The sequence below is a fragment of the Lemur catta genome, chromosome 21 (genome assembly GCF_020740605.2).
Source record: "Lemur catta isolate mLemCat1 chromosome 21, mLemCat1.pri, whole genome shotgun sequence".
NCBI lineage: Eukaryota > Metazoa > Chordata > Mammalia > Primates > Lemuridae > Lemur > Lemur catta.
In genome coordinates, this window is record NC_059148.1 from 12,558,659 (window position 1) to 12,581,796 (window position 23,138).

Below are 23,138 nucleotides of genomic sequence, written 5' to 3' on the forward strand. Positions count from 1 at the left end.
GGTCAAGTTTAACAAATTACTGAATGGAAAAGACTGTAGCTGCTTATGAGGAATAGGGTCCTAGACATGGCAAATTGATCAAGCTTGTTAATCTTTTGATTTCAACATTATATGCAAATATAAAAGCATAAACCATAAAGGAAAAGTTTTAAAATATATAATTACATTTTTAAAAATTACCTCCTGTTAACTTTGGCTTTGTCTGCTTGATCTAAGAGAGTCCTGTTATAGTCCTCCTATCATTGTGTTTTTACTGAATTTTGCTAATAATTCTATTATAGTTTCTCCTCGTGTATTTTGTGGTTGTATATTTAGGTGCACCTGAGTTTTGTATTGCCTTATGTCCTTGGCAGATTGTTCCTTTGATTCTGATATAATATCTCTTTTCTCTATCAATGATTTTTGCCTTATTTTATTTTGCTTGATTTCCTTTAGTTAGTTTTCCTGCAAGATCTTTTAAAAAATCTCTTCATTTTTAACCTTTCCGAATGTGTGTATCTCTGTGTGTGTTCACATGCTTCCTTTAAGCATCTGGATTTTTTTTTTTTTTCTGAGACAGAGTCTCACTCTGTCACATAGGCTCGAGTACAGTGGAATCATCATAGTTCACCTCAACCTCAAATTCCTGGGCTCAAGCAATCCTCCTGCCTCAGTCTCCCGAGTAGCTGGGACTACAGGCCCATGCCACCATGCCCGGCTAATTTTTTCTATTTTTAGCAGATATGGGGTCTTCCTGTTGCTCAGGCTGGTCTTGAACTCCTGACCTCAAGTGATCCTCCCACTTTGGCCTCCCAGAGTGCTAGGATTACAGGCATGAGCCACCACGCCTGGCCTACAGCTAGAAATTTTTAATTCAACATTTTAGTCTCTAACTTTTCAGAGGAAAATTTAATTCATTTATGTTTATTATACTACCTAATATATTTGAAACTATTTGTATTATCTTATTTTGTGTTTAGTATTTGTTATTTTCCTTTTATTTTGCCCTTTATTGCTTTCCTACTTTTGGATAGTGTTTTTGATGTTTCCTTTTGTTCTATTGCTGGCTCAGAAGCCACAAACTATGTCTCTATTCTTTTAGCAGTTACTAATACATTTTAAGATGATTACTTAATCATAATTTTTTCTAATATGTTTTAATTTTCACAGCAATGCTGTGGGATAGGTATTATTATTTTCTTCATATAAATGAAATAAGTGACAATCAGAGAGGTAAAGCAAATTGCCCAGGATCGTATAGCCAGTTAGTGCCCTGAATAGATTTTAAATGAGGTCTATATTATTTCAAAGTCTGTAGTTTTTAAAACCTAACACCATTCTGCTTAGAAGGGATAAGGTCCAGTTAGGTAGAACCACACTTTAATAGACTATCTTTTCTTTCATAGTGTCATCAGGCAGCTCAGTTCTGGCATTATTTTGTCATGAAACCTTTGGCAACACACATTCTTTTTCCAAGCCTCAATTTCCCCCCTTTTAAAGTGGCTTGATTATCCCTACCAGCATTTCTAGATCATATTTTAATGATGCTTCGGAGAGTTCTTTGACAGTGGACATTTAACAACTGCCCCAAATAATTTGCCTTTATGATAAATGGTGAACCAACTGAGGTTTGGATATAGTTTCCCACAGCAACACTAAACATCATTTAGATTTATTGGTTAATTATTCACCATCTTTATCCAAGTTTGAATCTTTGTGCTGCAAAATGGGAACTCACAGAATGACATTTATTTCTCATTAACCTAATGAGGGTTTTTTTTTTGCCCTTCTCTCTTACAGCAATTCATTATCAAGGGGAGGATGACTGGTCTGAGATTTTGTTGTGAATTTTGTTTGCAGCGCTCTCTCTCTGAAAAGGAGAGGGTGCCAGCATTTTCAGGGGCTTTCTGGCAGCGAAGATTGTAGAATTGGGGCCATCTCTGCAGCATGGTCAGTGCCAACATCAGGGAACATCTCTGATGCGGGAATGTCTCTGATGCTAACTCACCCCCACAGGAGAATTAGAGGCACTGTAGGATGTGTACAGAGCATAAGCAGACCCAAATACAAGAACCGTGCAATGCCCACTGCTTGTGTGTAGTCATGGTACAAATCTGAGCTCTAGAGTAAGTAAATCTGGGTTTAGCTAGTAGTCATACTGGGTGCTGTGGTGTAGTGGTTAGAGGTTTGCATTCTAATGCTGAGCTGCCTGGGTTCAAATCCTTATATAGCCACTGAGTAGCAATGTGACCTTGGGTGGATCACTTGCCCTCTCTGTGTCACTTTTGTGAGCTACCCCTCCATTTCCCCTTGTCGGTATATACTTAAGAGCCCTGAGTAACTTCTTTCACTCTGTGACCTGCCTCCATTGTGGAGTTTTCTATCCTCAGGTCAACCACCCAGTAGTGCACATACCAGACTGTCCCTCCTCTCTGTCTGTGCTCATGCAGTGCCTTCTACCTGCAATGCCTTTCCTGAAGCTCCCCCGGCTAGGAGTAGCCAGCTTCTACTTCCCTCTTCCACGCCAGCCTGAGCTCGCTGATGCTCCTCCGTGCCTCCAGAGCAAAACATACCTGTCTCATGGTATATTTTACTAAAATTACCTCTTTCCATCCAGAGCAAAACATATCTGTCTCATGGTATATTTTACTAAAATTACCTCTTTCCATCCAGAAAAGCTGGATTCCTACCCCAAGTCTGCCCCTTACTAGTTTGTGCGATCTCAGGCAAATTACGTCGTCTCTGTAAGCTTCAGTTTCATCATCTGTAAAATGGGACTCATCGTACTACACGCCTCGTTGATTCGTCACGATGGCTAAATGTGCTAATCACTGCGAAGTGTTTAGAATAATGTATGACACTTAGAAAGTGTCTGTGAATGTAAGCTATGACTGCATTTATAAAGGCAATAATAATAATGTCTATTTTTAAGAGATTGTCACCGGAGTTAAATGCAATAACATGTGACAAAGAGAACCTGGCACGATGCCCAGCCCTCAGCTCAGTTCAGCAGGTGACAAGAAAGAGAGAGAGAGAGAGAGACCAGCATTTTAAACGTACCAAAGCCATACATCTCAGAAAAAGGGCTATATTCTAAGAACCAGCTCACTTTTCAAATAATTCAAAATCTGCAGTAGAGAAATAGAAATACGAAATCTAGAGGAACTCATTCTAGGTCATCAGATGATACTCATAATCCTTTATGTTTGTAAAGCGCTTGACACCGTACAAAGTGCTTTGTGATCCATTATCACGTCTGATCCTTGTCTTATCTCAACACGAAGGACAGGGATTTTTTTTTTTTTTAGCCTCTCTTTTTATAGACAAGACAACTCAGGTTCAGAGAGGTGGTGTGATTCAGTCAAGTTTACCACCATCAGCAAATGATAAGCCAGGGTTTAAAGCCTAGGTCATCTCATGCTTAACCCCACGGTCTTTCTAGAATATTCTGGGACATTCTGAGCATTCCAAGAAACAGGTAGCATTTGGCACGGAGGTACTGATTTCTAGGTGTGTGGAAACCAAGTTCCAGTGTTGAGGCACCTGCATCCACTTTCTTTAAGACTCATCGTCTGATGTGTGGGGCTGTGTGAAAAGTCCATGGTCTTTTGAAAAGTCCAAGAAGGGGTCGTTAGTTTCTTTCAGGGACTCTAACACACTGTGTTTTAAGTCAGCGCTGTTCCCAGGGGAGATCACAGGCTCTCGGAGTTTCACGTGGGGCCCCATGTAATCCTGTCCCTCCTCTGCTTTGTCTCAGCCTGTATTTTTGGCCACTGCAAGTTGTTAAGAAGTCTAAGGTCACACTCCTGGTGCCCAGTCCAGGATGTGGCTCCTTCAGGACCCACTTGACAACTGTCCCCTCCCAATTCAGGATTCCAGGGGGAGGAATGTGCTCCCCTCTGGGTAAGGTCCCTCTGCAGAAAATGACCTCATCTGCCTGTCCTTAAACTGGCAAAGTGGGACCAGCTTAAGGGACAGAAAAGATTGCTAATTAGATCTTCAAAAGGAACATGGTTCCTATTCACTGAGGTAAAACATGCATGCAGAGAAGCATACCATGTCCCACATGTACAGCTCAACGAATTTCCATAAATTCATAAAAAAGCACAAATTGCAAGTCAATAATATTAATAACCCCCAGACATCCCCATCATGCTCTGTCCAGCCCAGCGCTGTCCTGAGCAGAACTGGACAGAAGCAGATGGACAGGCTCTTACGAGATGAGGTGGGATCATATTGTTGACTTTGGTGCAAAAGATGGGACAGAATGACTCTGGGTCCATACAGGCTGTGACGACAGGATGACAGCAACACCGTTTGTTGTACATTGACTCTGTGTTGGGCACCGGGCTAAGCATGTATGTAATTTTCACAGCAGCCCTGTGTGGTTGGTACCAGTCCCATTTTACAGATGAAGAAACTGAGGTTCAGGGAGGAGAAGGGTCTTGTCCAAGGTCACACAGTGGGGGTGGCTGATGCAGGATTTGAACCCAGGGAGCCTGGTTCCAGAAAACCTAGACCGTGGCCATTGCTTTGTCATCTAAGCTCACAGGCCTTCCTTTGGTTTCCAGATCGGCCATCGGGACTTTGACGTGGAGAAGCGCCTTCGGAGGAACCTGAAGGGGACGCGTGCGCTGCTGGCAGACGTGCAGCTCCTTCTGGGCACCATGGAGGACAGCAAGACGTCGGTCAGCAAGGAGGAGCTGGAGAAAGTGCACAGCCAGGTGGGTGCCGTGGGGCCCCCTCGAGAACCGGACTGGGGAGGATGCTGCAGCCAGGGGAGAACCGCTCTCCCTCCAGGTAGGGGCAGGGCCGTGGCATCGACCTCTGACTCTCACACACCTGCAGAGAGATGGGGACATTGCAGGGCTGGGAGCATTATGTGGCCGTGGCAGGTGAGGAGGAGGAGTCTAAGGAGGCGTCCTGTCCCCTCCTTCAGAGCTGAGGCAGAATGTGTCTGTCTGGAGGGCTTGGAGGGCTGAGTGTGGCACCTGTGTGTGTGTGTTTGGTGACCACCATGGCTGGATGGGAACCACATAGTCATAGTGCCAGTAACACAAAGCTAACTCTTAACAACAGCAACAGTGATGACAAACAATGGCCGTTTGCTTATTAGAATGGTGTCGATCAAGACAGGATGTTGACCACTGACTGCCACTCTCTGGAGCCCTCACCAGGTGCGGGGTCCTCTGTGTCCTCCCTACATGCTGTCTCGTCGTGTTCTCACCACAGCGGAGTGGGGTGAGAATCACAGACTTCATTTCACAGAGGGCTGCGATGACCCACCCAGAGTCGCACAGCTCAAAAGTGGCAGTGCTAGGATTCGAACTCGGGTCTTCAGGGTCCACCATCTCTGGTTGCCCCAGAGGAGGGCAGGAGCGCAGGTCTCAGGATGGGTGGGAGGTGCAGCCAGGACAGGATCTGGGGATCTCTGGGGGTGTGGTGAGTGTGGTTTTTCCAGCCGCAGACTGTGGCCCGGGGCGGCTGGCGTCCAGAGACGTGAGTGGATTCTGCAGGGTGGCTCGAGCCTTGGAGAGAGACGTCCCAGAGCCAGATGATGTAGCAGGGACTCGGGATTTGCTGCCAGTCCCCATAGGGAGCTGAAAACCCCCAGGGGGGCTCCGAGCCCTGCAGGGACGTTGTGCCCATGCGTGTGGTGTTACCCTCTAAGTCAGGCACGTCCCTTACCTGGGCCATTCTTGCTGAGCCCAAGTGCCTTCACCACCTCCCTTTCTTGAAGGGTTGGCATCCCTTCTCCTCCTTCTCTGGTCTTGTGGCATCTGGGCTCAGCTGTGCCACATGGCCGGGGGTGGCTTTATCTTCACGGTATATCCCCAGAAACTCAGACAGGTAGTCTGACTCCCCGGCGACACTGCAAGCTTCCTGAGGGCAGGAACTATGTTTCGTTCATCTCTGCTGATGCTCGCTTAGTCTTTTGCACATATTATGTATTTTTCTGTTGAATTCCATTGGCTTGTGCACCTCATTTATAGATGAGGAGACTGAGGGTCAGAGAGGCCCAAGGTCACACGGCCAGCCAGAGGCTGAGCCAGGCCTGGAACCCACATCACATGACTCCAGACCGAGTCCTCTTCTCTCATCCTTCCGGAGGAGCAGCTCACGATGGTCAGCAGGTCCAAAGGAAGGCAGCGGGAGGCAGCAGAGTATAGCGCCAGGAGTGAGAAACTAGGATTCCAGAGTTTCTGCTTGCTTGCAGTCTCTGCTGTCAGTTTCTCTCTGTAAAACAAAACATTTCAGGTAGAGCTTATTTGCTTAACTAGGTCTTAAACAAAACACAGGAAAAAAAAAAAAGAGAACTAATTTCAGATTTGGTTCGGATCTCACTGACCCAGGGCACCACACTGTATTCAGTTGTCCTGCTTGTCCTGGGTCCTGTGGTCTGGGGCAATTTCCCAGGCCTGTTTCATGACCTTGACAGTTCGAAGGAGAACTGACCAGGTATCCTGTAGAATGTCCCCCAACCTGGGCTTATCTGGTGGTTTGCTCATGATGAGACCAAGTTTATGGGTCTAGGGAAAGAACTCTGCAGAAGTGAAGTGCCTTAAATGAGAATACATTTCAGGGCCTTTCCGTCTTAAAACTTCTACGATTCTTAGTCATCTCCTTTGTCCTGTCATCCTCTTCTGGGGTGACTGATCATCCTGGCCTATCCGGGAATTTCCTGGTTTTAGTGCTGAAAATCCTGTGTCCTGGGTGAGCCAGGGTGGTTGGTCACTCTACGCTCTGCATGGCCATGTCAGAAATCCAGAATCAGGCCGGGTGTGGTGGCTCACGACTGTAATCCCAGCACTTTGGGAAGTCGAGGCAACCGGATCGCTAGAGGCCAGGAGTTCGAGACTAGCCTGGGCAACATAGCAAGACTCCATATCCACAACAAATTTAAACATTAGCTGGGCATGGTGTCATGTTCCTGCCCCAGCTACTTGGGAGGCTGAGGCAGGAGGACCACTTGAGCCCTGGTGTTCAAGGCTACAGTGTGCTGAGATCGTGCCACTGAACTGCAGCCTGGGTCACAGAGTGAGACCTTGTCTCAAAAACAAACAAACAAACAAAAAAAGGCCAGACTCACTGGTGCTTGAATACATCCCCTCACTTAATCCTTGAGGGGAGGCAGTATTGTGCCCATTTTACAGATGGGACAATTTTGTCCAGAGGTGGCAAGTGGTGTGGCCTAGGTAACACAGCAGGTAAGTGGCAGAGCCAGGATCCAAATCCAGAGTTTGTGATTCTAAGGGCAGAATGTGGGGGTTCTTCTGCCCCGCACTGCATCTTCTAGCCTGTTTGGCTGACCAGGTGGGTAGGGAAGCTTGAGCCTGTTGGCTTGCCTCGGGCGGGCAGAGGAGCTGTCCCAGTGCTGGGCCTGAGGCGAGGCACCTGGAGTTCGTGCAGCCCGCTTGGTAGAAGCCCACGTGCCTGCCCACCTTCCATCAAAATGTTCCCGATTCCACAGCCCCAAGCCTCCCCTCCCCCCACAGGTGGGTGTTCTTGAAAAGGAACCCGGGTGGTTTTGTTTCTTTTTTCTTTAGTATTCATGAGCATTCCCCCTCTGCAGGGTTAAAATGTGTGTTCTTGGGAAATAGTGGTATTTAACGAAGGCACTTTGAGCCGAATCAAAGAGCATCATTCTTCTGAAAGTCCTTCTTCCCGGTCTCTGCATCCGGCTCCTATCAAAGGGAATCCACAGCCTTGGCTTTCTGTTGCCGTTGTCATGGAAATCGTTAGAAGGATGGGATCGCGTGGACCAGAGGTCAGGGTACAGTTGCTTTGGCTCCCAGCACACGTGTCCCGGATGCCAGAGTCAGAGCTAATCAAATAAAGCAGCGATGACATTGGGCATTGCCGCATCTCGTCCCTGTTGTATGGTATTTGTCCTTTGCCTGAAGGCTGCGGGGGATTCAGGCAGGGGAAGCAGACAGGAGGGGGAGGGGCGAGGGAGCTAACTGCCTCTGGCTGCATCTTAAGTGCTGGGTGTGGTGCCAACAGTTCCCTTCACTCATTTATTCATGCATCGGGGATTAACATGGCACCTACTGTGCGTCAGGCGACAGGCTAGGTACAAGTACGGGGGTTAGTAAGACAGGTGTGGTACCCACCCTGCTGGAACTTACACTCGATGGAAAAGAAGACAAACAATGACATAAATACGCAAAATCATTCCATACCTTAATTCGGGCGAGAAAGGGAAATAAACAGGGTCCCAGGATAGGGGACCGCAGGGGGGGTCTTGTTTAGCTTGGGAATCAGCTACGCTGCCCTGGGAGAAGGAGGAGCAGGAAGGGACCGGAACGTGCAGGGCCTGGAAGGTTTGGATTTTACTCCAAAGGTGGTGAGGAGGCCCTGGGAGATTCTGAGATTCTGAGCATGACAGAGTCTGATTCACGTTTTGGAGGCTCGTTCTTCTGTGTGCAGAATGGGCAGTGGAGGGAGGGGTGGGCGTCCTTCTTGGAGGCCGATGCACCCCTCTAGGCCAGAGGAAGTGGTCACCTGGGTTAGGGGGTGCTGGTGGAGATGACAAGAAGGGACAAACCTGGAGCCGATTTGGAATTGCCGGGACTTACAGATAAGGCGTGATGACAACAATTAAGTGTGCTATTTCAGATAATCCTCGTCATAGCCTTAGGGGCTGGATATGCCTATCTTTGACCCATTTTACTAATGAGGAGACAGACTCTGAGAGGGTGACTAATGTACCCAGGGGCACACAGCAATGCGTGTCCGGAAGCTGTCAATGCCAACGGTCCTGCACCCTTGCAACTTGGTTTACCCACTTCGGGTCCTAGTAATATTTATTAAGCACTTACTAGGTACCAGGCTTTTTCTTAGTGTCTTGGGGGTCCTGAAATTTGGCTGCACATCAGAGAACTTAAGCACCATTTAAAAGTCACAGGTTTCTAGATCTCACCCCGTAGATACTCTTTTTTAAAATTAAGTTTTGGTTTGTGGACGGAAAAATCCAAATTCTGAAATATATGAAAGAAGTTTATTCTGAGCCAAATTTGAGGACCATGACCCAGAGCCATGCCCAAGAGGGCTTGAGCAAGTGGACTCGCTGTGGCTGGGTCACAGTTTGGTTTTATACATTTCAGAGAGGCAGGAGTTACAGGTAAAGTCATAAATCAATACGTGGGAATTACACACATTGGTTTGGCCTGAAAAGGTGGGACATCTCGAAGGGGGGGGAAGCTTACAGCTGATAGGTGGGTTTGAAGATTCTTTGGCTGACAATTGGCTGAGAGAGTTAGGCTTTCTCTAAAAGACCAGACAGGAAATGCTTAATTTAAGATAAAGGTGCAAGCACTCTAGGAGGTCCAGACAGGAGAATCTCTCAAGTTAAGATAAGGATCTGCTGGGATGCTTGAGTTAAGATGGGGGCTTTCTATCTTTCAGGTGATGCTAATGCTCTACCGGAACCAGGTTGGGAAGTAAACCACACTATATTTGGTTAACAAAAACCTGCTTAGTGGGATTTTACCATTTGTGAGCCTGACTCATCTGGCCTCCTTAGGAAGGAATTTGAGCAAAAGGAAAAAACCAGAGTTCAGTCCTCAGGTTGAAATCCAGAATCTACATTTTTAAATAACCACATCAGGAAATTCTGATGCTGGTCTTAGGACCAGCATTTGGGAACCATCGGCCTCATTTATGAAAAAAACTGACAGAGAGGTTATATTACTGTCACTGATCTTACTTCCCTCTATTTTTAAATTAATTACATTTGAAGTCCAGAGAACTGGATCTGGCACTTGCTAACTCTGTGACCTTCGACAAGTGACATGACCTCCCTGAGCCCTCTTCCTAAAGTGTAGTGTCGTCATCACTTGATGTCCCAGGTGCTCGTGGGGGCCAATAGGGGAGAAGCCAATGAGACCTTCAGAAACTTGAACAGACCCTGTGGCCTTCGTAGGAATGTGTTCGAATGCACCTGTTAGAGAACCGCATTCATTCTGCAAATACTGATATGGTCTCCACTCGGGGATGAATTTGGGGCCAAACTTCAGGGATAAAGAGGAGATGACAAGGTCCCTTCCCTCGAGGGACTCCCAGTTCTAGAAGCAGACTATAAGACGACAGAGTGAGGAACTCTATATTGGAGCAATATTGGGGTTTAGCTAAAGAGGAAGCCTTTAATTTTGCTTTGGGAGGGGAGCTGGTAGCTTTGGCTGTCTCTGTGAAGATAGAAATGAATTGCTGGTTATATAAGACACATGTGAGCTTTCTAAGAAGGAAGCAGCAGAGCATAAAAGGGCAGAAGCACATGGAGACAGAAAGTACATTCGGTTCACTGTGGTGTAGATGGAGTATAAGGTGCCCAGAGGAAAAGGACAGAGAGGATCATGCCTGTAATGGAGGCTGGAGCCAGCTCATGAATGGTGTAATGAACCAGGCTAAGGAGTTGGCACTTTATTCCCAAAGTGATAGGGAGCCATAGAAAGCTATTGAGCAGAGGAGGGCATAGCCAGAAAAGCTTGTAAAAATGGCAGTCCCCAGATAAAGCGTTGAAACCGTGATGTACGGAATATCAGGCGGACCTAGCAACAGGAGAGGGTCCTTTAGTCAGAGCATCTTCTCCCCTTGTGGGCAGGCACCCCATCTGCCCATTGCCCCATATCTACAGAATCATTAGGCTCTTCCCACCCAGTTTCCCTCCACTGGGAGCCTTCGATATATCTCAGTAAACAACTGAGTCATAAGATCCTCCCGATAAACACAGAAGACTCCTGGAGGCCGGGCAGAGGGTTCAAATCCTGCCTCTCCCTCGTACCTAGCTGTAGATCTCAGGCAAGTCACCTGCCTTGCCTGGACTTCATGTTCTCACCTATTAAGTGGGTGTGATAATCTCAGCTAATTGGGCTGGTATAAAGAACACTGGACCATGGATTTGAAAGGAGTCTCTAAATTAAAAATTCTAAGACAATGATTTCAAAATGCAGCACTGCCCGCTGGCTCCCTCGTTCCGCTTACCAATGTCAGCTGTTGGAAGACTGGTTTCTGCACATGATTTTACAAGATCTTGTGGAACCAGGTAGGCAAGACAAGGTGTGGGGCTGATCTAATGACACCTGTTCTTTCAGGGCCAATTTCTAATTAATTCCCGTGGAATGCTTCCACTGGAAACAAACTAATCTGGAGACAGAAGCAATTCCAACAACCAAGATATATAATTGAGATAATCGCTGTGCATAAATAACATCTGTGAGGAGCAGATGCTGGCACCTGGCTCCAAGGAGAAAGTGGGGGATGATGTCTGCTCCAGGGCAGGAGTCGCTTCCTCCTCCCCCCCTCCGCCCCCCCCATTTGATTCATGCCTTTGACCTTTGTCTGCTGCCAAAGGAAATATGTTATTTGCTTTTTGTTAAATAGAGAATGGTTTGCACTGAGCTCTTTAGTTGTTTACTTAATTCATGCTGGGGGCTATATTCCTCCTCTTGCTGAGAACAAAGCTGCCACCAAGCCCCAGTCTTTGTACCCTGCTAAGTACTCTGAAATGCGTCCCTTCCTCTCTCTCCCTGCTCTTGTTACACATCACCTGTCTGTCTGTCTGTCTGTTTATTTCTCTCTCTCAGATTTCTCTCAAGCTGCCCTCTGCTCATGTGCAAGCACTTTTTCTGCCACCTGATCTTTGGAGAGAGAATTTCAAAATTGAAATACAATCTTGGCTCTTTGTGTTAGGATCCATCAGTAGTTTCCCATCATTCTCCGTGTAAACTCCGGGTTTCTTACCTTAACCTACAAGGATGCAAAGTCCAGCTCCTACCCTCTTGTCACCCCTCCGCAGCAGCTGAGAATGGCGTGGCCACACCTGTCCTAAGACTTTCACCTTTGCCCAAGCTGTGCCCTCTGCTGGCTACTTCCCTCAGATCCCTCTTTGTCCTGTAAACACCTGTGTGTCCTTGAACTTGAGTCTGCACATCCTCTCTTGGAGCCCTCTCCGACCCCCAGGGGCTTGGTAAGGGTTCCGCCTCTCTCCTCTCACAATCCGTTGGGTTTACCCCTAAGTTAGTACTTAACGCTCTCTTTTAATTGCCACTTTGATTCCCTCTCTTTCTTTCTAACTCCTTAAAGGCAGGAACTGGACTTATCCAAAGTCACAGAGGTAACAAGAGGTCCTGCTGGGGTTTGAACCCAGGGAGTCTGACTGCAGCACTGGAGGGTGCTACCCTGCACCACCGATGTGCCTCTGTTGGCCCCCTGCTGTCTCCGGGCCCTCAAATCCTTTCTGTTCGCCCTGAGTGCCGCTGCAGGCCCTTCCACCTGGGGACTGTGGCTCAGCCTCCGTGTTCACTCCGGTGGGGCCGTTAGACCTGGTGCACCTTCTGCACGGTGAACCCCACTGGTGGTTAGCGAACAGCCCGCGGCCTCCCATTAGCCCCAGAAGACTGATGACCCTGGATTCATCCCCAGTGCTCTTAATTGGGACATTTGTCACCGTGTGTCACCCATGCCTCCATGAGACGTTGCAAAGAATTAATATGCTCTGGGAAGATGGCCCCGATGGGAGTCTTGTGTGTGAGTGGGCACCTTGGGAACACTTCTCCCCAGCCGGGCACTGCAGAACAGGTGGCTTCCCTGGATGTTTTATTTGAAGAGCACCATTTTTTTTTTTTAAGATTATGTTGGAGTGAATTGATTCAATATTAACATAACCTCTTGTCAGAGGAGATAAAGACTAAATTGTAATTGGTGAAAAACATGGTTATCACCGGCCTGTTTGCCCCACAAATATTGACACTTTCAACGCTGTGATGAATGGCGTGGGGAGAAGCTGCTCTTGTCATAGGCACGAAAGACCATCTTCTCCCCAGAAGGACCTGTTGCTGTTCAGCCATGGAAGGCCAGGCCCTGCAGCAGCCCAGCAGCCCACCAGGGCCCTAATTACCATCTCAACAGTAAGGATATTAATGGTGAACATTGATTGTTTATACGCTGCCAGGCACAACGCCACAGTGTTTGGGGCCAATGTGTAGGAGAGTGGCTGTATACAGCAAGTGCCCAGTGAATGAGTGGGGCCTGACCAGGTGGGCGGTGAGTCTGCATTTCAGGTAGGAAGAGGATGAGGATCTGCATATTGGAAAACTGCCCAAAGAGTTAGGTGGAACTGGAATTTTTAAAAATTATTTTAAAAGAACTTAAAACTTACATAGAAGTTGCAAGACTAGTTCAAAGGGCTCTTATGAATTCTTTACTCAGATCTACATTTTGCCACATTAGTTTATCATTCTCTCTCTAAATGACATTTTCTGAATTATTGGAAAACAAGTTACGTGGTGTCCCTTTATCCTAATCAAAAATCAAAACATTTAATATTGATAAAAATACTTTATTTTCTAATCCAGGGGGCGGCAAACTAGGGTCTCTAGGGCAAATCCAGCCCACTGCCTAGTTTTGTTTGTTTTATTACAGCCTGTGAGCAAAGAATGTTTTTTTTTTTTATGTTTTTATGTGGTTTTTAAACTGGTTATATAAATGTCCACATATACACTTGATTTTGCCTCTTGGCCTGCAAAACCTAAAATACTTGCTATGTTGCCCTTGAAGAAAGAGTTTGCAGATTCCTGATCTTATCTGCTGACTATTCAAATTTCGCCAATTGCCCCATTAATGTCCTTCGTTGCAATTTATCCCCCCAGTTTAGGATCCAACCTGGGATGTAAAACTGCTTGCATTCGGTTTTTATGAAGTCATAGTTCCTCAGTCTTTCTTTGCCTTTTATGATGCTGACATTTTTGGAGAGTTCAGGCCAGTTATATTGTAGAATGTTCCTCGGTCTGAAACCCCATCTTTCTGATTTCAGAGCCATTTGCATTTGTGCATGTCAGAGCTTCCTAGGACATAGGACTTTCAATTTTAAAACCAGAAAATCCCAGGCCAACAGGGATGAGCTAGCTGGTCATCCTAGCGCCAGTGTGTCAAGCACTAAGTCGTCCTGGGGAAGATAAAATCCGCCCCCCAATTCTCCCACCCTCCACCTGGCCTTTCAGTAAGGCCAGTTCTCGAAAGGTACCCCCAGTGATTTAGGAGAGAGGGTGACAAGCCACCTGCCACTTTAAGGCCTTTTGCCTATGGAATTCCCATGTTGCTCATTCGATGAATTCTCACCATCCGCATGTGTCGACCTCGTGTCTTGATTTTTTGCTCCATTTATGGATTTATTGATATTTATTGATTCTCCTGATATTACTTGGTATGATTTATTGAGATTTATTGATATTCCTGAGTGTGCTAGTTGGTTCACTCTTCTTGCTGTTTATGTGACTACCACAATTTATCCACCTTGCCGCTGATGGACATGTGGGTCATGTCTAGATTTGGGTTATCATGAAGAAAGCCACCGTGAACATTTTTGACATGTCATTTGGTGATGGAGACAGAGGGGGGTGCAAATGTATGCATTTCTGTAAGGTGTATACCTACAAGTATGATATCTCTAGATCACAGTACACCTGTTTGTTTGGCTTTAGCAGATACTACCAAATGGTTTTCCAATGTCTCTATAGACATCTACACTGCAGCAACAGAATATTAGGCTTGGCTGGCATCCCATCACTGGGTATTGGGAATCATTTACATTTTAGCCATTTTGGGGGAGTATATTTGGGATTTGACTTTGCATTTCTCTGATGAGTGATGAACTGCATCACCTTTACAAAGTATACTGGCTATTTGGATATCTTCTTTTACCTTCTTTTAAGGAGTATGCTTATTTTTCTGTTGGATTGTGTGTATTTTTCTTAGTGATTTGCGGGATACTTTGGATTTAAACTCTTTGCTAGATGCATCTATTGCAAATATTTTCTCCTAGTTTATGGCTGACATCGCATTTTCTTAGTGGTGTCTTTTTATGAAGAGAAATTATTATTTTTTTTTTTTTAGATTTCTGAGTATTACAGGGGTGCACACATTTTGGTTACATAATTTGCTTTTGTACAGTTTGAGTCAGAGTTATAGCTGTGCCCTTCACCCAGATACTGTGCATTGTACCTGTTAGGTGTGAATTTACCTATCCCCTCCTCCCCCCTCCTCCCCTCCCCACTTGCTTGATTTCCATTAAGTTTTACTTCCATATGTGCACATACGTGTTGATCGATTAGTTCCAATTTAGTATTGAGTATGTGTGGTGTTTGTTTTTCCATTCTTGTAATACTTCATTTAGAAGAATGGTCTCCAGTTCCATCCAGGTTGTTACAAAAGATACTACATCACCATTTTTTATGGCTAAGTAGTACTCCATAATGTACATATACTTTTTATTAATTCACTCATGTCTTGGTGGTCACTTGGGTTGTTTCCACATCTTTGCAATTGTGAATTGTACTGCTGTAAACATTTGAATACAAGTGTCATTTTTAGAACATGTCTTTTTTTTTTCCTTTGGGTAAATACCTAGTAGTGGGATTGCTGGATCAAATAATGGGTCTACTTTTAGTTCTTTGAGGTCTCTCCATACTCCTTTCCACAGAGGTTGTATTAGTCTGCAGTCCCCCCAACAGTGTATAAAAGTTCCTTTCTCTCCACATCCACACCAGCATCTGTTGTTCTGGGACTTCTTGATAAAAGCCATTCTCACTGGGATTAGGTGATATCTCATTGTGGTTTTGATTTGCATTTCCCTGATGATTAGAGATATTGAACATTTTTTCATGCATTTTGGTCATTAGTCTATTGAAGCGAAATTCTTGATTTTGATTTGATCTCATGGACCAATCTTAGATATCTTAGAATCCAATTTTCAGATCAGTAGGTCAGGCGGAAGGTGTTCTGGTTAGCTGGGTATTCTGGTTAAGTGAGAGTGGTGCCGGATGACCAAAAGCCCTATCTCCAGGCCAGGACTCACCATTTACTCCCTCTGTGCCCAGTTTCTGCTAGAATTTGAACTACATTGATGTTTTTCAAGCTTGTGTGTGCAGGGGGGTGGGTGTGTGCACGTGCATGCAGTGGCTGTTTTCTTTTTAGCAAAAAAAAAGTATATATATATATATATATATATGCCCTCATTAAAGGAAAATCTCATCAGAACTCCCTCTGCCCTGACCATTCCCTGGCTGGGACTTCCTCTGCTCCTCCTGAAGTGCCTTCGTTCCGACTGTGAAGAAAGGGACCAGCTATCTGGGGTCTGGAGGACAAGGCTATGGTCGCCGTCCCTCTCCAGGTCATTTCCTCCTACAGGGGAGGGTCCTGCCCACACGTCCTGTCCCTTGTCCTTCCTGTGGACACTGGCCGGTGTCTGGGTCAGAGACCTGCGCTGTGCACAGAGGAGCCTGGGCCACGCCGGGCAGCCGGCTGCTTCCCAAGGGCACGTTCAGGGGACGCGAGGGCTGCACCGTCGGGCTCCCCGGCTGACCCGGGCGGGTGCACTGACGCCGCTGAGCCGACGTCTCTGCCCCGGCCCCTCAGTGCACGTGTGTCAAGTCCCTGCAATGTGGGGACCCAGAGCTGAGCAAGAGCCGGGTTGGCCCCCCAGGAGCCCGATGCCTGGCGAGAAGACAGACGGGGAGGCACACGGACGCTGTGCTGCTTAGGGGAGCGAAGAGGTGCTAGAATATAATAAAAGAAGGGGGTGTGAAAAAGACAGAGGATGGGTGCAGGTAGGGCCTTTTTTGAATATTTTATCCTTTTTTTCTACCTTTTTCTCTCTTTGGAGCATCAGTGTGCTCCAAATCCGTCGTCACCAGAGAGGAAGCCAGGAAGGAAGTTTTTGAAGTCTGTTCAATCATGGAGGACCTGAGCGATCCTTAGATCCTAAAGTCCAAAAAAAAAATTAGTTGGACTCCTGAACCCTAAAAGAAATAGGCTTAAGACAAGTGAAAGAAGACCCGCTGTACTCAGCAGGTGCTGAAGCACGTGCCTCAGAGCTCACAAGAAAAAGCTGTGGATTTAAAAGAGAGCTTAGTTTAGGTCCTAACTCCTTCACCGTTTATTAACTGTGTGTCCTTGACAAGTTCACTAACTTCTCTGAGCCTCAGTTTCCTCATCTGTCAAATGGGAGTGAAAACACCTACTTCGTAGACAGATTATGTGTTATGAACTAACATATACGTGTATCTCAACCGGCTCAGGCTGCCCTAGCAAAATACCATAGACTGAGTAGCTTCAAGAATTGACATTTATTTCGCACAGTTCTGGAGGCTGGAAGTCTGAGATGAGGGTGCCAGCATGCCTGGGTTCTGGCGAGGGTTTTCTTCCTGGTTTGCAGACAGATAGATGCCTTCTTCCTGTGTTCTCACATGGTGGAGAGAGGAAACAAGCTTTCTGGCATCTCTTCCTCCAAGGGCACTAATCCCATCCTGGGGGCCCCACCCGCGTCACCTCATCTAAACCTTATTACCTCCCAAAGCCTCATCTCCAAATACCATCACTTTAGCGGTCAGGGCTTTGACACGTGAATTTCAGGGAGACACACTTCAGTCTGATAGCAACAGGGTGGGCACATAATAGTGAGTAGTTACGATTATTCTACTACTAATAATGAGTATTATTACTCCAAAGAAGATGGAAAAGTACACGTTCAGGAAGAGTTTCGATGCATCCATAAATGATGGTTTCCTAGCAGAATGTCAGGAAAATTATAGGATGTGTAATATATATGCCCACATAGTTTGAGATCAGGGGCACTTAGGGTAGCTACCACACAGTCTTGGGAAGTTTGCCTTTGGGGCCACTGTCGTCAGACTTCTGAACCACACAGACCATTGGGGAACCTGGCCTGACATTTTGAATATGTCGGCATTTAACAGTTCTGTTGCACGTCGGGGCTGTCTCTAGCACGAGCTGTGGGTGATTCCCTTCAGGGAAAACCTTAATGCGGAAGGCTGGTCTTTCCGAGTGCCCTGATGGGATGTCGAGGCCTGGAATGTGCTGAGATTAGCCTGCCAAAGACACCTTCCTGCTTTAATCAGAATGCTTTGCCTGTGACATTTGCAATGCAGGATTTTTAAATCCCCTGAGTTGTTCCAGACGACCCAGAAATCCAGGTTCTAATCACTCTGCTAAAATATCAGAATTTGTCCCCTCCCCACCTCACTCCCCTGTCTAGCCAACTCATCTAGTAGCTTAATAAATCCAAAGCAAACATTTTACCCAGGTATTTAAAGCAGGCAGATGGCTTTGCATAGAAAAGTAATGCTATTCATCGGTTTGTAGTTGACTTATATGTGATGGGAATCTCAATTGCGCTCACACTGAATGAAAAGGAAGAGGGTGTGGGGAGGAGGATCCCTGGGCTGAATGCAGCAGTGGAGACTTGTGTGCAGAGGGGGCCGTGTGGTGGCCCAGGAATGGCGTGGGTTTGGAGTCTCACCGACTCAGACACGAGTTTGACCTTGGACAAGTCACTTCTGTGCCCTGGGCTGCAGTTTTCTCATTTGTCAGGTGATGAGGGCTGATTGCTGCTTGCAGGGCTGTTGTGGGCTTTAGAGATAAGGAATATGGGGTGGCCCAGGCGTGCCCAATACGGCCAGTGTTGAAGAAATCTCCTCCCTGCCTTTCCCCCTCCTTGAGCAATTGGGGACGGGGAATATTTACCCCCCCGCCATGGGTAAGGATCCATGCGCAGAATAGGGAAACAGTAAATCACTGTTATTCCAGCACAGGGTTTTGGATAGAGACACTTTCATCCAACTTTTTAGCAGATTAGCATCAATAAATGCCATCACAATGGTTTTGAGTGTTTACTCTGTGGCCGACACCCTATATTCATTGTCTCTTTTAACTCATTCACTCATCCTATACCTGGGTTCTGGAGACAGCAACTCAGTTCAATTGACTGGAATAGAAAAAGGGAAGTTATTGGCTAAAATATCTGAAAAGTTCTGAGTCTAGGGCTGCTTTCAGGCTTGGCTAGATCTAGGTGCTCCAACCATGTCATCAAGAATGTGTCTCCTGCCACCTCTTAGCTCAGTTCCCTCAATATCAGCTTGTCTTCTTGGGTGGGAAGAAGGTCCCCAGACACCTCAAGCTTTCATTCTGCTTCAGAAAGAGTGGACTTCATTTCCATAGTCTCAGCAAGAATCTTGGTGTCAGCCATGTTATAACCCCGGAACCAACTATTAATGTTATGGCCAACAGGATGTGATGCTCTGATTGGCTAGGCTGGGTCACATGCCCTTCTGTGGGCTTGGAGGGCAGGATCAGCACCATCAGAAATACACAGATGTTTGGGGAGGGACATTTCTCACGGGGAAGGTGGGGCCCTGCTATCAAGAGAAGGGGGAAGTGGACGCTGGACAGGTGCCATACCAGATGTCTCCCGTAGAATAGGTGTGAACCATTTCTTGCCCATTTTGTGGATGGGGAAAACAGAAGCTCAGAGAGACTGAGTAGCCTGCTCAAGGTCATAGGCTCATAGATAGAGGAGTTGGGACTGGAACCCCAGCAGGTGTGGGGAACCTGCGGCCTTAAGGGCACTTATAACCTTCTAGGTCCTTAATTGCAGCATTTTGACTGAATCCAAATTTTACAGCACAAATCCTTTTATTCAAAGGGGTGCAGCAGAGAAAGATGAAGCTTTGCTTGCCTCCTTTAGTGCTTAAAAAAGAACAATCCTGAAATCGGAAGGCTGCAGGTTCCCCACGTCCCCCCTTGTGGGAGGGAACATTGAGATAATGCAACCTCGCCCTCCCTCCCACCCTTCGGTCACAGATGGCGCTCATGTCATCTTGCCCCGGTGGACTCCAGGCTTCAGAGTCCTTCGGCATCCTCCCACAGTGCTCACCGAGTATCTCCAGACCAAAGCTTAGCGACACGTAGTTTAGGCATAGGGGAAGCACGTTCCCTCTTGCAACTGTAGTGTGGGGAGGCCTGGGAGTGGGCATGCACCCATTTACCGGAGGGAAGGGCCCTACCTTAACGGACTGGTAAGGCCTGTACAGATGCCTGCCTTGCAGAACTTGGCAGATCTGGGGAAGGCTGGCTGATTTAATTAGGGAACCACAGACTCAACCTGTGTTGAGCAAGCAAGAGGGAGATGCTTTTTCTAGCTATGGAGGGTGTTTTGGTGCTTTGCAACCACATGATTGTGCCATTATTATACCGATTTTACAAAAAGTAAACATTGGAAGAGAAAGAAAACCATACTGAACTTAAACTACAGTCAGATCAGGGGTGTTGTCCAGCGTGTATTGGGGTCCAGCCACACGCTAGGTCAGGAGAGGGAGGGCAGCCACGGGGTCTTTGTCTCTCTATGAACCTGTCCACCCCATATTACAGAGATCCCGTCTGAACCCAAGAGGACTTGTCTGTGGGGACATGATGGTGACTCGGGGCTGAAAGGTTGGAAGTGTCAGCTGTCATCTCTGGTCCTTGTTGCCACCCTGGCCGCTAGGGCTGGGGGAGCGGACATTAATGACTGTCCCCGAGGAATCGCTTGTCAACTGCTCACCCCTGGTCCGCTCTGCTCTCTGCCTGCTCTGCCCGCGGCTCCGCTGGGGGTGGCATTTTCAAAGCGGTGCTGGGCCGGTGTCACACCGCTGAAGGATCTGATCTCGGTGCTAACGTGACTTGCCACCGACTTCATGAAAACATCAGTCAAACAGCTTCAATATGGAAATAATGTGCAGTGAGTTATTCTTACGCCGGGTCATCCATAATGGAAAATCAGCCCGCGATGGCCTCGTATTTCTTCCCGCTCCCTAAAGTGTAATAAATCGAAACTTTTAAAGCGCAGCGTGAAGACAGCCTGCCCGGTGGAGGCCTTGGGCTGGGAAATTTCTGGCCTTGCCATTCTCTATCCTATTAAAATTTGGACCAGCTTGACCTGTATGCCCCTGGGGTCGGCGACCTCCCTCTACCCATCCCAGCCACACGGAAAGCCTAAAATTCCCCCGTAAGATGGTCAGTGCCGAGGTGCGGCTCGTCCTCACTCTGTGACTTGGCCTGTTGTTTTCGCCTCTGCTTCATTTTCTCCCTCTGTAAAATGGGGTTAAAAAACCCCACGTCTCAGGGTGTTCTAGGGTGAAAGGAGCTCACAGTGACAGCACCGACTACAGCTGTTACCATTCTATGATGTTGTCTCAGTGCCAGGTGCTGTGCTAAGCACTTGGCGTGTTTTCACTCATTTACCCTGCAGAGATCCTGTGATGGAATCATGCCCATTTCACAGAGCAGGAAACTGAGGCACAGCAAGAGCCAGTGACTTACAGGGAAAGGCAGATGTCCTCAGGTCTGGGTCCAGTGCCCAAGCTCTGAACCACGCATACGATGAAATTGGCACTTAATAAGCATCCATAAGGTTGGTTTCCTTCCTCTCTCCTTTGGAATGAACTTGCTCATCTCTGGAAGGCTCCGGGAGTGACGCACGTTTCCTCAGGGAGTGACGGGTTAGTGCTGCCACATTGACTCAAACTCAGTTCTGCAGACCCCAACCTGGTCCATGCCTTCCCGACACTGCTGCTGTCATGGAACCAAACCAGTGAGCTAACTATTTGCTCTGCAACAGAGCTGTTCTTTCGCTTTAATCCATTCAACCCATGCAGTCAGACTTCCCAGTGAGTTGTTTTCCACTGCAGCTCAGAGGTTAGGAGCTTGGGCTGTGGAGTCGGACCAACGGCTATCCACTGACCAGCCATGTGACCATGGGCAAGTCACTTTTCCTGGTATGTCTCTGTTTGCTTGTTTATCAAAGGGTCCTAATGCCAGCACGTTCCTCCTAGAGGCGTGGCAGGGCTTTTATGAAGCAAGACAGAGAAAGCACAGTGCCCTGAAAACAGTCCCCAAGCAACAGTAGCAGGTGCGGCTGCTAATGCCAAAGCCACCAGGGCCAAGATAATCCTATCTCCAGCCCAGTAGGAGCTCAGAAGACCAGCAGCTGTCTTGGTTGACTGCACTCTGTGTTCATCTTTGTCTGGGGATCGGTTGTCCCCTCACTGCCTGCTCCAAGGCAAAAGGGAAAGGAAGAAGCATTTCTGGATCCTGCATCTTAGACCTTCTGTAAAATGGGGATAATAATAGAGCCTCCCTTCTCTGGTGGCTCTGAGGGCCGGTGGGACCGGGCTAATGAGACCCTCGGCTAAAGGAGGAGCTCAGCAGATGGGAACTGTGTCGTCCTGTTCTGCTCTGCCACGTTGTGTCACTCACAATGGCCCTCTCTTGCCTCCTGGCTCCAGGCCGAGCAACTTGGCTTGGCAGCAGGGCCCTGCGTGCGGCCTCCCTCCCCTCCATTAGTTATGTGACATCATCTCCCTTGATGGCCCATCTGCTCCTGGCTGCCCAGACCTGTTGTTCTTTGCACACCCCGTTATCCAGATCCTCCCACCTCTCTTCACTTCCACCCTTTGCACATGGTCGGAGTGTCTCCACCACCCCCTCCCTGGAGGACGAGAGTGGCATCCTCACTGGCCACCCGGTTTCCAATCCGGTCCCACTAAAACTCGTCTTCCGCGCAGCTACCTGAAGGAGACCACGCCCCTCAGCTCCTTAGAAACCACGAATGCCTCCCAGACAGACCGAAATAAAATCTAAGCTTTACAGCCCAGCTCTCGAGCCTCCTAAGGTGACCACCATTCACCTCTTCAGCATCTCCTCTTCCTCTCCTCTCTCCGTACAGCTGTGCCACACTGGTGATGTCTCTGTTCCTCAGTACTGTGTTTGTTCCTGTCCCTGCCTCGGGGCCTTTGCACTTGCTATTGCTTCTGCCCAGAGCACTCTTCCTCCTAAACCTGCACATGGCATCTCCTTGGCGTCTTTTAGGTCTATAGCTTAGACGCTTCTCCTTAGTGAGGCCTCTGACTTCTGCTCAAATGAGGGGCCAGCTTTGCCCTGCCTGCCCTCAGGGCAGCCCTCCCACCCACCTCCCAGCCGTGCCAGGGGCGCTGGAATCGCCTGCAGGAAGATAAGCATGTGCCTGACATCTCCTTTCCTCTGTCAGTTATGCTCTAACAATGCCAATTACCTCCCGTGGTCCTCATCATTTTTCTCAGTGTGTGTCCATCCCTCCCAGTCGCTAAGGGAAATGGGCCACCAAGTCCCTGGGCCCTGTGCTGAGCCCAACTGCAGGAATGCACTGTCCTCAGGGGCTCGGAGAGGGGGTCTTGTGAGTCATGGCCCATCCCTCTCTGAGCCCTGGGCATAGGTGATTTCTAAGAGTGTTTCTGTTCAGAGATTCTGGAGCTCAGAAATCAAGGGGAAGCTCCCAATACCAGAACTTA

General features: G+C 47.5%; 1 protein-coding gene across 4 annotated transcripts in view; it reads left to right on the forward strand.

Annotated features, from left to right (window-relative positions):
- MYO18B (myosin XVIIIB) overlaps positions 1-23,138 on the forward strand; it is a 245,078-nt gene that overhangs the window by 149,099 nt on the left and 72,841 nt on the right. For all 4 annotated transcript variants that reach the window (XM_045534350.1, XM_045534352.1, XM_045534351.1 and 1 more), the window contains exon 34: positions 4,551-4,703. In XM_045534350.1, the coding sequence (XP_045390306.1) occupies positions 4,551-4,703 (153 nt within the window). The remainder of the gene's footprint in view (positions 1-4,550; positions 4,704-23,138) is intronic.